Source organism: Falco cherrug, chromosome 12 (genome assembly GCF_023634085.1).
Source record: "Falco cherrug isolate bFalChe1 chromosome 12, bFalChe1.pri, whole genome shotgun sequence".
NCBI classification, from domain to species: Eukaryota; Metazoa; Chordata; class Aves; order Falconiformes; family Falconidae; genus Falco; species Falco cherrug.
The window spans coordinates 4,029,047-4,042,617 of record NC_073708.1 but is presented as its reverse complement, the minus strand read 5'-3'; the positions used below and the strand labels follow the sequence as shown (position 1 = coordinate 4,042,617).

The 13,571-nt window shown below is 40.5% G+C and overlaps 1 protein-coding gene across 1 annotated transcript in view; it reads left to right on the top strand.

Annotated features, from left to right (window-relative positions):
* HMCN1 (hemicentin 1) overlaps nucleotides 1-13,571 on the top strand; it is a 202,606-nt gene that overhangs the window by 62,244 nt on the left and 126,791 nt on the right. The window contains exons 10-11 of the mRNA XM_027811253.2: nucleotides 5,247-5,368; nucleotides 10,157-10,432. Of these exons, the coding sequence (XP_027667054.2) occupies nucleotides 5,247-5,368; nucleotides 10,157-10,432 (398 nt within the window). The remainder of the gene's footprint in view (nucleotides 1-5,246; nucleotides 5,369-10,156; nucleotides 10,433-13,571) is intronic.

Below are 13,571 nucleotides of genomic sequence, written 5' to 3'. Positions count from 1 at the left end.
TGTTACAAGGGCAGGTAGTGATAGGACAGGGGGGAACGGCTTTGAGCTAAAGGAGGGTAGATATAGATTAGCTATTAGGAAGAAATTCACTGTGAAGGGGGTGGGACACTGGAAGGGTGTGGAGGAGTGAAGGCAGTGGGTTGTTTCCCATCAATAATATGCAGCTGTGGCCTGGCCTCGAAGGCAGTGGGTCATTCCTGCTAAGTGGTTAAATAGCCCTGAGGAGTGTGGGGGAGGAGGAGCAGTGTGGTTTGACCTCTGGAGGAAGGAGAAACAGCATGGACAGTAGAATCTGACCGACAGTAAAAACCGTGTGAGGCTCGACCTCGGGACTTTCTGATTACGAGACTGAGTGTAATGAGCAGTGACAGCGGTGGTGGCTGTGCTGGGGAATATTTGACATTTTGAGTGGTGACGGCAGCGCCCAACGTAGCAGAGACAGTCGGGGATAGCCTGTGATCCAGATCACATTGAGATAGGCAGGGAGAGCCTGGGGGTCTGGATCAGACAGTGGTAAAGGTGAGCCGTTGGGATCAAAGAGAAGGAAGCCTGACTGCCCTGGAGCTAAGAGACTGAGGGTAGTGGGCAGAAGCGGCAGAGTGCACGGCCAGACGTGGCAGCGGCCTGTGGTGGCGGGTCCAGAGCGGGTCTGGCCAGACAGCGGTGATGGCTGTGCTGGGGGAAGGTGCGGGAGCAGCACGGTGCCACTGGTGCTTCCACCACTGCTGCTGCTCGGCCCTTGCCAGTCTTTATGTGCTCGTTAAAGGTGTCTCCACTCATAGAAGAAATGGCCAACCACAAGGATGTTTAGGAGCTTTTCAGGACACAGGATGATGAGTTAGTGCTGTATTCTAGATCTGCTGCTGCTGCAAGCTCACTCAGGTTACTGTCTGGTGTGACCCAGGAGGTGAAAGGACGAGGTACCATAAGCTCATCAGAACCTCCCTCTGAAGAAAAAAAATAAAAATCCCAGATATCAAGAAAGCAAATAAGAAAGGTGATCAGCCCCCAGAAGCTGAAAAGTGAAGAAGGAATATGTGTAGGAGCTCAGGGATGAGGTGTCTGGACTGTGTGAGAAGTTGAACTACTTGAAGTTACCCTGGTATGTGATGGTAAAAGCCTTGCTGCAGCCGGCTAGCTGTTAGTGCTGCGGCAGAAGGGGTTGCCCAGAGCAGCTGTGGATGCCCCATCCCTGGAAGCGTTCAAGGCCAGGTTGGATGGGGCTCTGAGCAGCCTGGTCTGGTGGAAGGTGTCCTTGCTCATGGCCGGGGGGGTTGGAGCTAGATGATCTTTAAGGTCCCCTCCAACCCAAACCATTCTATGATATATATACATGTTTGAAGAGGGTGAACACTCTGTGTAGATGATGAGATTATATGGTTCTGGCTAAAATCCCTCTTCAAGGTGTGCTCTTAAATTATGATAAACTGGGTCTAGAAGGCAAATGCTTTCAATTTATATTTGAAAAAGTTACCTAAAGTACATTAATAGCTACCTTTTTTGCTGGAGCACAAGTGCACCACTACTTATACCATGCCCCCCTGCCGCCCCCCCCCCCCGCCCCCCGCCTCCGTGGTACGTTGATGATTACATAGTGTGCATTAAGTTGCTTTATTTTTAATGGCCTTTCATGGGTGCCCTGGAAGTATGTACTATCACCTACCCTAGAAAATTTTTCTGTTCAGAAAGTCTCTCAAAATTTGTACTGAATGGACCAGAAGGCCCTTCAGACTTCTGTGTAGAAAATGGATTGCACGCTCTTTCTCTGTAGCATGAGATCAGAATTAAAAAAAACATTAATTACAAATGAATTAAAATACTCATAAAGTCCATCTTGTAATTCTGGTAGTTAAAAACAAGAGGGAAGTATGTACTAGAAGGGTGTTGACAACCTCTTGTAAGGCCTGAAGCACTTCAGGAGAAGACTGAAGGCTAAGTTCTAGCATTCAATAGCAGGCATGTGACTACCAAAATAAATATGTTCTGAAGCTCCATGGTACACTGTTGGCAGTGTGAAATGCTGCAGTTCTGTCTTTTTAATTTTTTTTTTTTATGAGGTGCCACTTACGTTTAGTCAACCTCAGCACATACTTGAGCAGATGTGTAACTTTTTCCGTTCTTTAGTTATCAAACCACACTCTTCTACTCTTGCTTTTCACATATCCAGCACCTTTATGTTAGGGTTGCATTTTTTGTTTTTGTATTACAGACCAAAGCAATGAATTGATCATCCAAGTTAATTTAACAAAATACATATCATGCTAGATATTATTGATCACAGTCACATAGGATGTAATTTGGCTTGGCTTCCCTGCATCTTATTAATAGTGAAGTTCCATACAGGATTTGTCCAGTTTACTAGTTTAATGCAGATTTGAGCTATATTATTGCTCTACATTGAATGAATTTGAATGAGTTTTGTTTTGTTGACAAGATGTCATCTTAATGTTTTTTTAATACTTCAAAAAGTAAATTGTCTATAAATTGAATATTATAGTTCTATCATGACAGCTGTCTATGTGAAAATACCATTAGGATGAAAATAGATTGATAGTTCTTGAAGTGAATATGCTTTGAAAAAAAATTTTTTTCTTCTTTGATTCCAGAGGTACTATGAGCTGTAATAATTCCTAATTTTTAATGCCTACCATGTATAGGAAAAAGAAATTCCTCTAAAATTGCAACAGTGTTTGTTTTTCTCTATTTCTGCATGCTGTGATGGTCTAGTAAGAGAATTTGGATTTTGGTTAATATCCTTGTGCGTTTCTGACAAGTCTGATTTAGGAGACCAAGAACGGTAGTTAAACACCTCATTCCAGTGGGAAATCAGTGGGAACTGAACGCTAACGTGTCTTTAAAATCCCTTCTGTATTATAAATGGTAGATCCCACCAACCCTGCAAATGTCAGAATCAGCAAAAATAATACATGAAATTCTGACAAGAAAAACAATCAATTTAGTTAATGAATAAGATAATAATAATTAAAAAAATTACTCTAAATCAACTGACATTTGTGGTGCTAGTCAAGTGTAGTGTCTGATTTGCTAAAACCATGCAGAAAATATCCCTCCAAACTGTCCTAACTAGTGCAGCACAAGTGAATCTTTAAGTTTTGGTTCATTCATGTGAGCCACAGCCTGCTGCTGGGAACTTCCCAGCTGAAAATGTGGTACAGGGTGAGGTGGTTTGTGGTGACCAAGAGGTGAAGTTAGATACAACGTGGACATCACTGTGCTCTCTGCCAGTGTTTCTACAGTGACTAGTAACTTCGGATTTTGCAGTTTCACTAAGGGAGCATGTTTGCGTTTTCCAAACTGAGTAGGTAAGCAGCTTGATCAGCAGATTGCATATATTGTAAAATGATTTGGGTAAAGAAATGACTCTATGCTGAAAGGTGCTGAGTTATCTCAGTAACACATGTTGCGAAGTTGTGTGCAGTTACTGCTTTTTAAGAGTCAGTGCCGAACTGTGTAACAGATGCCTTGAGGTGTGTATTATTCATTTCTGCCATTGTTATATTTAATATTTTTTCAATAGACCACTGCAGGTTTCTCTCTGCCAAGCCATTCCACTCTGGACACATTTCCTTTTATGCTTCTGTTCTCAAGGCTTGTATGTTCGACATCTGGTGTGTAGCAAAAGTCAAGAATGAAGAAGAATAGGGTTGTGTGACTTCACTTTTAACATACTTTCTGTGAAAAAGAGAAGTTTCTTACTTTTTGCTTGGAAGAAATGCTACCTTATTCTTTAGTTTTGGCAGTTACTGCCATGTCTGTTTGCCAGCATTGCACTGTAAAATGTCATAGATTTGATGTATGATATATTAGGTTATCTAGAGTAAGTATGAAGTAACAGACAATTAAGTAGGAAGCCATTTAAGGTCACTACCATTTTGATTTGTGGTGCAGATGGATTTTCTGTTTTGTGGTGCAGCAGCATTGAACTTTCACACATATTCCAAGTCTCTTGTTCTTTCTATATCCTTTAAAAGTTGATAAATCAATCTATTCAGACAAAAGAGAGACAAAGAGTTCCTTAATTAGTGTTTTCCCATAACCAGGCAATTATTGCCAAAGCTATCATAGATATTGTAGCACTCATCAGTTTTCTTTATATGCCATAGCAGTGGGTCACAGGGAGTGCTAGGATGCCACAGAACTACAGTTTTGGTCATTTATGTCATCACCTGTGTGTCTGTTGCACCATTAGCTGTAGAACAGGTGGCCTGAATCTTGAAAAGCTGTAAGAGCATGTGTTTTTAAGCGGGTGACCACCAATCAATACAGCTATACTTTTTATTATCTTCTGGATTTTAACATTGTATGTGATAGATACATGGTAATATTGCTGATCAGCTTTGCCCTTGCTGTGATTTATAAAAAACCTGCAACTATTTCTCAGAATTCTTGTTACATTATCTTTCTCACATCTCTTTTGTACCCCACCTTTCATTTTCAGTCTTGAATCTGTCAATTCTGTCTTTATATGTGTTGTGCTCTTAATTTTTGCATGGCTAGGCAATCGTAGTTGCTGCTGGTCCTAAGTTCAGAGGTGCAGCCAGCAGAGCAGAAGCCAGTTGTCTTTATACTGATACTTCATGTTTTTCTGGATTGTAAATGTTTGGGATGGAGGTACTCCCTGCAGTTTAAAAAGTACAAAGAGAGCTGCCTGGACATAGGCATCTTGTAGTGGGGTAGATGCTGCCCTCTCTACTGTATGAACCCAGGGGTGGATTTGCATACAGAGCGGGCAAGGTGGATTGTATCTGGTCAGAGGGTCTCCTTTATGCATAGCCCTATCAGTACCTGCAAGTTTGAGCAGCTCAGGCTGGGGGGATGAACCCTTGTACCCTTCCCAGTAAGAGCCACAGGTTTGGTACCACATACTGGCTGTACATAGAAATTTGTTGGTGTTAAGGCAAGGCATCTTCTCAAGTAGTAAATGTAACAAAGAGTGCTAGTAGTTGAGTGAGTGACTGCAAATACAGTGATTTTAGTTACTGTGTGACAACTGTTGATGTATGCTGAAGGCGTATTTGTAGATGTGCAAGTGAGACATTCTGCAAAAACTTGTATTTCTTAATACTTACTAGATCCTTAAAGCTAGATGCAATTTGATTCATCAGAGGGTCTGTTTTTCCTCTTAATTATTGTCAAAATCTCCTACGCCTGTAGTCAGGAAGCCATGTTCATGTACCTCTTGGTTTCTTCAGGAATTTAGTGAGCATTCCCTTTTCTTCCTCCAGAGAATCATCTAGTATGAGTTGGGAAATTGCCAAGGTCTCCTTGTCTGATGAAGGCTTTTATGAATGTATGGCAACTAGCAGTGCAGGAACTGGACGTGCACAGACATTTCTGGATGTATCAGGTGGGTAGCAGTCCATCCTTCTACACTAAGGCATGGGGATACATTGAGCTGGAACACTTAAAGGAGAGCAATGGCACCTACTTGTCCAGTTCCAAGTATATTTTTAATTAATGTGGTTTTTCTCATGCATGTACACCTGTTTTAAACATTAACATTGGATTTGTTTTAATTAGGTCCTGCTATCAGTTGAACTTGCAGAATAAGTATGGCCTGTAGAAGCAGGAATTGAAACCTCAGATTTCAGTAGTTCTTATTTTTATTTCAAGCTGTAACAATTCTATTTTTACTTGATTGTATGTATCTATTATCTGATAGAGGAGGAATTACAAAAGTTGCATTGGAAAGTTTTTTGCTTTTCTGTAAAATCAAGATTCAGTGAATTGTTGAAAATCTTATTTATTACCTTGAATTTTTTAAGAGTGACTAACTAGGATGAAGGAAGTAAAAGTAAAAGAGGAATAAATCAGGCTAATCACAAAGATAAATTTTAAATAAGCAGTAGTATTTGGTTGCTAGCCCCAAAATGGCTAGCAATCATTATCTTTCCAATAGGTGATTTTAATGGCCCTTTTTGTTTGTTTTTTTGTTTTGTTTTTTAATTTAATTTATAATGTTCCTAACTTCATAAAAATCTCAGTTTAAAGATCAACTAGTTATAAATCTGGTCATCCATTTAGTATGAATTGGTGTGCCTTATGTGTTAAAGCAGTTTCAAAGCATAAAGCACTGATATTCCACTTGCTGAGGGAGAGGGAATTTTCCTTATGTAAGTTAATGACCCATTCAGATTTAGGGCTCTAAATGATTGCGCCCCATTAATTATTACTGCAAGTTAGTTGTGGTAAGAAAGAATCCTTCCTGAAAAGTGGGTAGGGTCATAGGGGTCAAGCTTTGGACATAACTTGGAGTAGGAGAAAGGAAGAGAGAAGAGTTGGTGCCCTGTGAAGCTACGCTGCTTGTGTACCTGTCTGACCCGCCGCTGGGACACCAGCAGGGTGGTGGTTATTGCCTGCGGCTTATGATGGGCAGAGTTTCGGTTGCAGATCAGCTAGAAATGTTTCCGAAAGTAAAACAACAGGCCTTACTTCACAAAGTTAATCCTTTTACTCTTATCAGAGGAATTTAGTTTAAGTAAATGTGAACCAAGATGCGCCCAAACACAGATGGAGAAAAGTTAAACCAGACGTGGTCTTGAACTGCTTCAGCAGGTAGTAGAGGTCTTCTGCCGGAAGATGACTTAGAGGAAAAAATTAAGAAGAAAAGCTTACTTAAGCACTTGGGTGGGTGAATTGGGGACCTGAAAACCATGCCCATAACTACAGCAGATGTTGTCACTTAATTTTTCACAGTTGCAATGCAGTTTGAGGGAAAGACAATTTTTATTTTGAAATAACAATCCACTCTAGTATAGCCTTCTGTTTGTGTTGATCAGACATCTGCCATGCAAAAGTGTAAGCTGTTGCTCTTCACTAGCGAAAATGCTGGAGCAGAGCCAGTTAATTTACAGGGTCAGTGAGGATAGTAGGGCTCAGAACGGCAGCTTGAATTCATCCTCAGGGTTTCATATAAGTGCTTGAAGTCAAAATTGTCTGGTCTTTTATCTCCTCTAGTAGCTAATTCATGTTAACTAACCTGAATTATGGATCGTAGAATCACAAAACAATTCAGGCTGGAGGGACTTTTGGAAGTTACCTAGTCCAACTCACAGCTCAAAGCAGAATTAACTTCCAAGCTTGACCGTGTTTCTCAGGAACTTGACCAATCAAACTTTGAATGTCCCCAAGGGCAGAGATTTCCCAAGTTCCGCAGGCAACCTCCAGTGCTTAACTACCCGTACTAGGAAAATATGGTGCGTGTCTAGTCAGAATTTCCCCTGTTGCAGACTAGGACCACAGGTTCTCATCCTTCCCTCCCCTCACCCCTTAGAAGACTCCAGCTCTGTATTCTCTAAAACAACCCACTCAGTAGTTGAAGAGGATGACTGTCCCCTTCAGATGCTCTTTCCAGGCAAGATGTTGTTCTTACTGCAGTATGAGTAAATCTAAAGAAACCAGTGTGATATCATTGATTCTGCACAAGGCAAAGTTTGCAGAGAAACAGCCCTCTTACGCCAAGTGGTAAATTTGAGGAGAGGAATATGCTTTCAGGAACAGAAAATACTTGACTAGAATAGTACAGTAACATCAATACTTACCACAGTCCTAGCTCTAGAACACTGTTTTATATTTTATCTATGAAAATCCTTCCGGTGGATAGGGTATTCCCATAATCATGTTTCCAACAATGTTTTGGAGGACCAGAAGCTGTTATGTGGGCATAAAGATTCTTAGTATGGAAGTTGCAGCTAACCTCCTCCTCACAGAGAAAACTGAAAGAGAATCTGAACTTTTTTCTTGTGATATTGGTAGCACTTGAAAGTCAAGAGTGATGAGGGGAAAAATTCCCGTATCCTCTCATTCACAGAGCACCGAGGGATTGGCTGATACTGACTCACTATGTAAACATGAGCAATTAGTTCTGTTTTGAGCCATGCAGAGGAGTAATGTGAGGGAGATGCTTTGAAATGTTCGTGTACAAATATTTGGAAGAAAAATACTTTAAATATCTTCTTTAAGCAAAGTAAAGGTCTTATCAAGTATTCTTAGTTTGCCCGGCTGACAGAAAGTATATCACAGACAATCAGTTTTGTCAACTGCTGTGTGAAAGGTATTGGAACTGTGTCAACATTTTCTAGTTTCAGAAAAAGCAAACACTTGAGTTTGACTTTCTCCTACTAGTACTAAATCTTTGAAATGTCAAATGGCTTGTTAGCTTGTGCAGGCACCCGAACTAAAGTGCCAGTAAAGAAGTGCTCTGAATTCAGCTTAGGGGATTGCTATGTGTATGCACTATGGTGGTAAGAGGCTGGTGTAGTCCAAAAGATGCTGTGCCCCACTGGACTGACATTCGAAAGATGGGGATTTGAGTCCTGTACTGGCTCACATCTCTCGCTTTTCTAAGTTTAAGTAACATGCTTGGTGATGAGCCCTTGGAAAGCATTAGAAGATTTGTCTTTTCTCCCAAACAAGCCAAAACCTAAAGTGCAGGGCAGAAACTGCATTCTTATATGCTAGTGTAGCTTTTCTTGGTTCTGCTCTGTGTGTGTTAAAATACAGTTTTGGTGATAAGGGTGATTGCTATTCGGGACTGTGTTTATAGAGAAGCAGAAATGCACACTCAGCGTGCAGAGTGTACAAGCAATTCATTGCTACGCAGAGATCTAGCATAGAGCTTGTGAACCTCATCTGAGACCCCACATGAGACTGAGGAGGCGATACAGCTGGCTCTGACATTAGGTGTAACTTTCACCCTTAATAAATAGAGATTTTTTTTCGCCGTTATCCTTGTTTTTCTTAGAATAGTTGTGTTTTAGCGTGCACTGATACAGATTTGGTCTTACTCTCACAGCTGTCTTATATCTGCTAAAGCATCCCACTCAGAATATTATTCATTGCAGATCTTTCTTTTTTCAAGAACCAGTCTGGGGAAGAATAAATGGGAGTTGTATGTATTTATGTATTTATAATGGAAATGCCTAAAGTTCTTTCTTGAGCATTTAAATGTTGCCTCCTTTATCAGTGATATCTCAAGAAGGATCAGGATAACTGCTCCTATTTTAAGCATCTGTGGTTTCAAAGTTTAATTCCAGTACAAAATTATTGCATCTGCTTTCTTCCAGGAGTGTGATAGAAGTGTAGAGATGAGTAGTGTGGAAAGGAAATAATAAATAATAGTGGAAGTTACAACATAAAGTATGTGCAAATAGGAACGAAAAGATAATGAAATTACCTAAGATTTGAGTGGAAAGTATTAAAGGATGTTTTAAGTGGCTGCTGCCTAAAGCAGCTCCAGCCTAGGAATTCCTCCTGCCTGGCTGCTGGAGCTCAGCCCCATGTGCCCAGGGACCTCAGGGTCTCTGTCCCAACCCCACGGACACTGCAGCTTCTTTCCTGTTTGCGCATGGATCAGTAGTGAAGCTGAGTAGGTATCACGGACAGGCAGAGGATGCTGAGCCAGCTCCACGGACTGCTACAGACAAGGTGCTGCCTTCAACAGCAGCGACATACAGGACTTGCATAAAACATAGGACAACCAACTCCTGTCCTCCTCCTCCCTGACTGGTTAGGGGTTGTAGCTCACCAGTGACAGCACGTGCATGCCGCTCTCTAGAGCTGCATGCCCATTTGCGGATCCCTTGAGTACTGGCATGGCCCCTCTGTTGCCCCGATACCCTTGGACCTCTTACCTGCTTCTTGCCAGCTGTTCCAGCCTGCAGTTTGTTAGTTGTACACAGGTTCCACCATGTGTAACCTCACCTCAGTCAGAGATCACTCCGAAACCGGGTGGTGATCCTGTCTCTTTCTTCTGTTGCTGTGGCACTCTGGCCTCTTGTTGGCTTCCCCAGTACAAGGTGAGCTCAAACAACACAGTGCTACATCCTCTGTCATACATGATGTGATCTTTCATCCTGTGTGATAAGACAGTTTTGACCTAAACGAGGTGTGTTCTTGTGTTGTAAGCTCTTGTCAGGTAGCTTAGCATCAGGGAACGAGGATGCTGCCCTGGGCTCTGTTTCACGGCTTCAGCAATGTGAAATGAAACTAAATATTAAACCAGTATTACTACTTTTATTTTTATGCTGTAGTGTGCTTGAAATTGTTTATCAAGAATCCACAAATGAAGTAAAGGTTTCCATATCTTTTTTTTTTCTCTGATGATTTTATTCTTTATTCTCTTCTTTCTACGCAGAGCCTCCACCCATGATTCAGGTTCCCAATAATGTCACGGTTGTCCCTGGTGAAGGAGCCATCTTGACCTGCCTAACTTTAAGCACAGTGCGTTACAATCTCACCTGGCAGAGAAATGGCAGGGATGTGAGGCTTAAGGAGCCCCTGCGAATAAGGATGATGAGCAACCTCTCTTTAGAGGTGAAGAATGTTAAGCTCACAGATGCTGGCAAGTACAACTGCATTGCTTCTAACGAGGGTGGATCTACCACAGCATCAGTCTTCCTTACGGTGCAAGGTAACAAGGAAATGGCATGTAAAACTTAACCATGTCATGTTTTTTATTTTCTTTATCTTGTGAGCTGCCCTGTCTCTCTTAGTAACTTTCATGTTTTATTTATGCCTTGGAGACTGACAGAACATTATGCAGTTCTTCCCTGTTATAAAATGGCAGTGGGAGTCACCAAACCGCACTAGTGCTCATTTTGTGAGACTGCCTAGTGCTGTGTGTCTCTGAGCCATGGTTTGATCTTCCTCCTGTAATGGCCAATTTAACTGCTGTATAAGTACATTGAGAAAATGAGAAAATTTACAGGCTAGCTGTGTGGATTATTATTTTTTTTCCCAGTGAAACTATTAACTGCAGTTACATACGTGGAACTAAATAGGGGAAAGTTTCTGTGTTCTGTATTATTTTATATCTCTTTATAACAGAATAGTACTTCTAAATTTTTCTGTGTATTATGATGTATCAGTTTCGTAGGACAGTCAATATAAGCTAAGAACTAATCATGATTTTATGAAGGCAAGGACTTTAAAAATGTCAGAACTGAGAAAGACAGCATGGGTGAGACCAAACAAGGTCTAAACCTCTACTGTTGCTGCATACCAGGAACACATTGCAAAAAAATATGTATAAATACAGTAATTTATCTTGGAGCAAATCCTTTTAAAATTTGAAAGTACTGCAGGTTTTTCTCTGTTTACCTTGGTCATGTGAAGGTTTGAATCTTTGGGTCCTAGCCACGTGTCTGTGGGTTAGAAGAGACTGAACTCAGAGTCTTCTAGAAAGAAAACTATTCTGTCTACTTGTAGGTGACTGACAGGATTTCTTCTTGCTGATGATACTGGATCATGTTCTGTGCAGAGGGGGCAGCTTCATTAACTTTGCTGCTCTAAGTCTAGTACTTTGTTAACCGATGGAAAACTTAGAATTATGGAAAAAAGAAAAATTCAATGGAATTGTCTGGCTTATGGTGCTTTAAAACAGAGAAAGGTCAAAAGTGGAATTGTAATGGTTACTAATGGGATGTAGTCTTCTTATAGGAAGAGGATATTGGCTTACCAAGGTGGAATAAGTAGATGTGCAATCAGTTCTGTAAGTCCTATTACAGAGTCCAGCAGAATTAGGTGTTTCTTCTTAATCTGTTTGAATTACCCTTAGATGGCTACAGCAGAGTTAAAACTTAAATTTCTAGCAAGGCTGAAGGAAAAAAAAAAAGCCATGAAAAAACCTCAGTCTGCATATGTTTGGAAAACTTAGTTTTAAATTCTGCAGGATTTTGCCATCAAGGCACTCGTTCAAGCATGTCAAAGGCAGCAAGAGAAGAAACCGCTCCCTCGTTCATCTCTTCCTGGGGTTTAGGTTTTCCTCCCTAATGTCTGTAGACCAGCTGAGAGCTTTAACACAATGACCAAAGTACTTCTGGCAGTTTTTTATAACAAAGCAAAAGTTTACTGCTGCTGCAGCAGAATATTGAATTTAAAATAATTTATATATGTAGAATGATTATATCAAATAGTTGGGAATTACATTTCAGCTGGTACTGGTGTTGCTAACAGGTTTAAAGTGTCTCTGAGATCACCCTCTTGGACAGTTTAGACAGGCTTAGTTGAGCATCTCAGTCATGTTTTCTTTGGTGAATGATGGTTAGAACAGAATAAATATGTAGGAAATGCTAAGCTGTAGCTGAACTCAGATTTCTGCAGTAGTGTCTGCCTCTCTGTTTGGTAAAAGTAATCTACTGCCAGCCTTTCAGACGTCTAGGTGAAGAAACCCAATGGTATCAGAATGGTTGTATGCACTATTATTTGTGATCATTTTAATTTCCTTGGGCAAAATGATTTCTATCAGATATCTGGAGGTACTTTGGGTGATTGTCATGTACAACCTGTAGCGCTTCTTGGGGTCTAAAATAAAAGCTGTTCAAAAGAACGGTTTCTATTTGGCAGCAAGCAAGTAAAAGCATGGCTATACGTAAGCGGTAAAAGCTTTATAGTGTTATCAATATTAATATTCCAAAGAGAAATTTGAAGTCCTGTGAATTCATTGAGATGGGTTTGTGCTTTGTGTAGTTGCAAGTAATTCAGAATGTCAAATTAAATTCATGTTGGAGCCCTTTATTATTGTTGGGACAGTGACATATCTCTGAATTTTGGATCAGAAAATGTACACTGCTTTCATCCCCTTTTTCTTTCTGAAGTGGGAGTTAAGGCAGAGAACAGATCTTGGTAGTTCTACGAATAACCCAGCATCTGCTTTACATGCTTAAATGGATTGTAGTAAACCCTTGTTTTGAAAGCTTTCGGTTTGATGCTGCCATTGCTGAAAGAGAACATGAATCTGATTTTGTGCCAGTGGCTGTACAAATAGAGACTAAAATCTTGAGTGAGAGATGACTTTTCCCCCAAGTTGCATGTTCTGTGTTAAAGAGAACATGCTATAGTAAGTCACTAGTTGTTCCACACTAATAGTGAGCACAGCTAGATGAAGATCCTATTTAAAATTCGTGCCTGTGGATTGGTGGTATCTGCTCAGAGCAGTCTGAAAGGTCACTGAATGCAGTTTCAAGGAACATAAGTTCTCAACCTTTCTAGGATTTTAGTGCTGCTTATTGAGTGCTATGACTAACTTTTAAAGTACATGCTCATCTTTGGTCGTCGTTAGATGGTGGCTACATAGTGTGAATTGCTCAAGTCCTCCTAACAGATTGGTCTTGTATGGAAACATAAAAATTTTTAAGGGCATTCACCTGTTTTTCAGGTGCTTCATATAATTTACCAGAAGCCTGGAGGAACATATTGCACCCATGTGAGGCTAGAGATTGGCCAGGAGTGCAAAACACTAATGATCTTTTCCAAAACTTTTCCATCATGTATTTCTCACTGATGAGTGAAATTCCATGAGCGTGTAAACTTTTTCTTTCCAGTTTGTTACAGTCTTGTAGGTAAAATACAAGTTTGCTATATGCATATTTATCAGGTTAAATTAATATGGTGTGTTTTGGTAGTCTGGTATTTTCACCCACCCCCATTCAGTATTACTTATGTGTATATTTGAGAAATTTAGTTGGTTGGGTTTTTTTAAATTGGAACAGTGTGCATGCTGAAGAGATTGATTTCTGGGTGTTGGTTGGTGAGTTTTTTTGTTTCTTTCC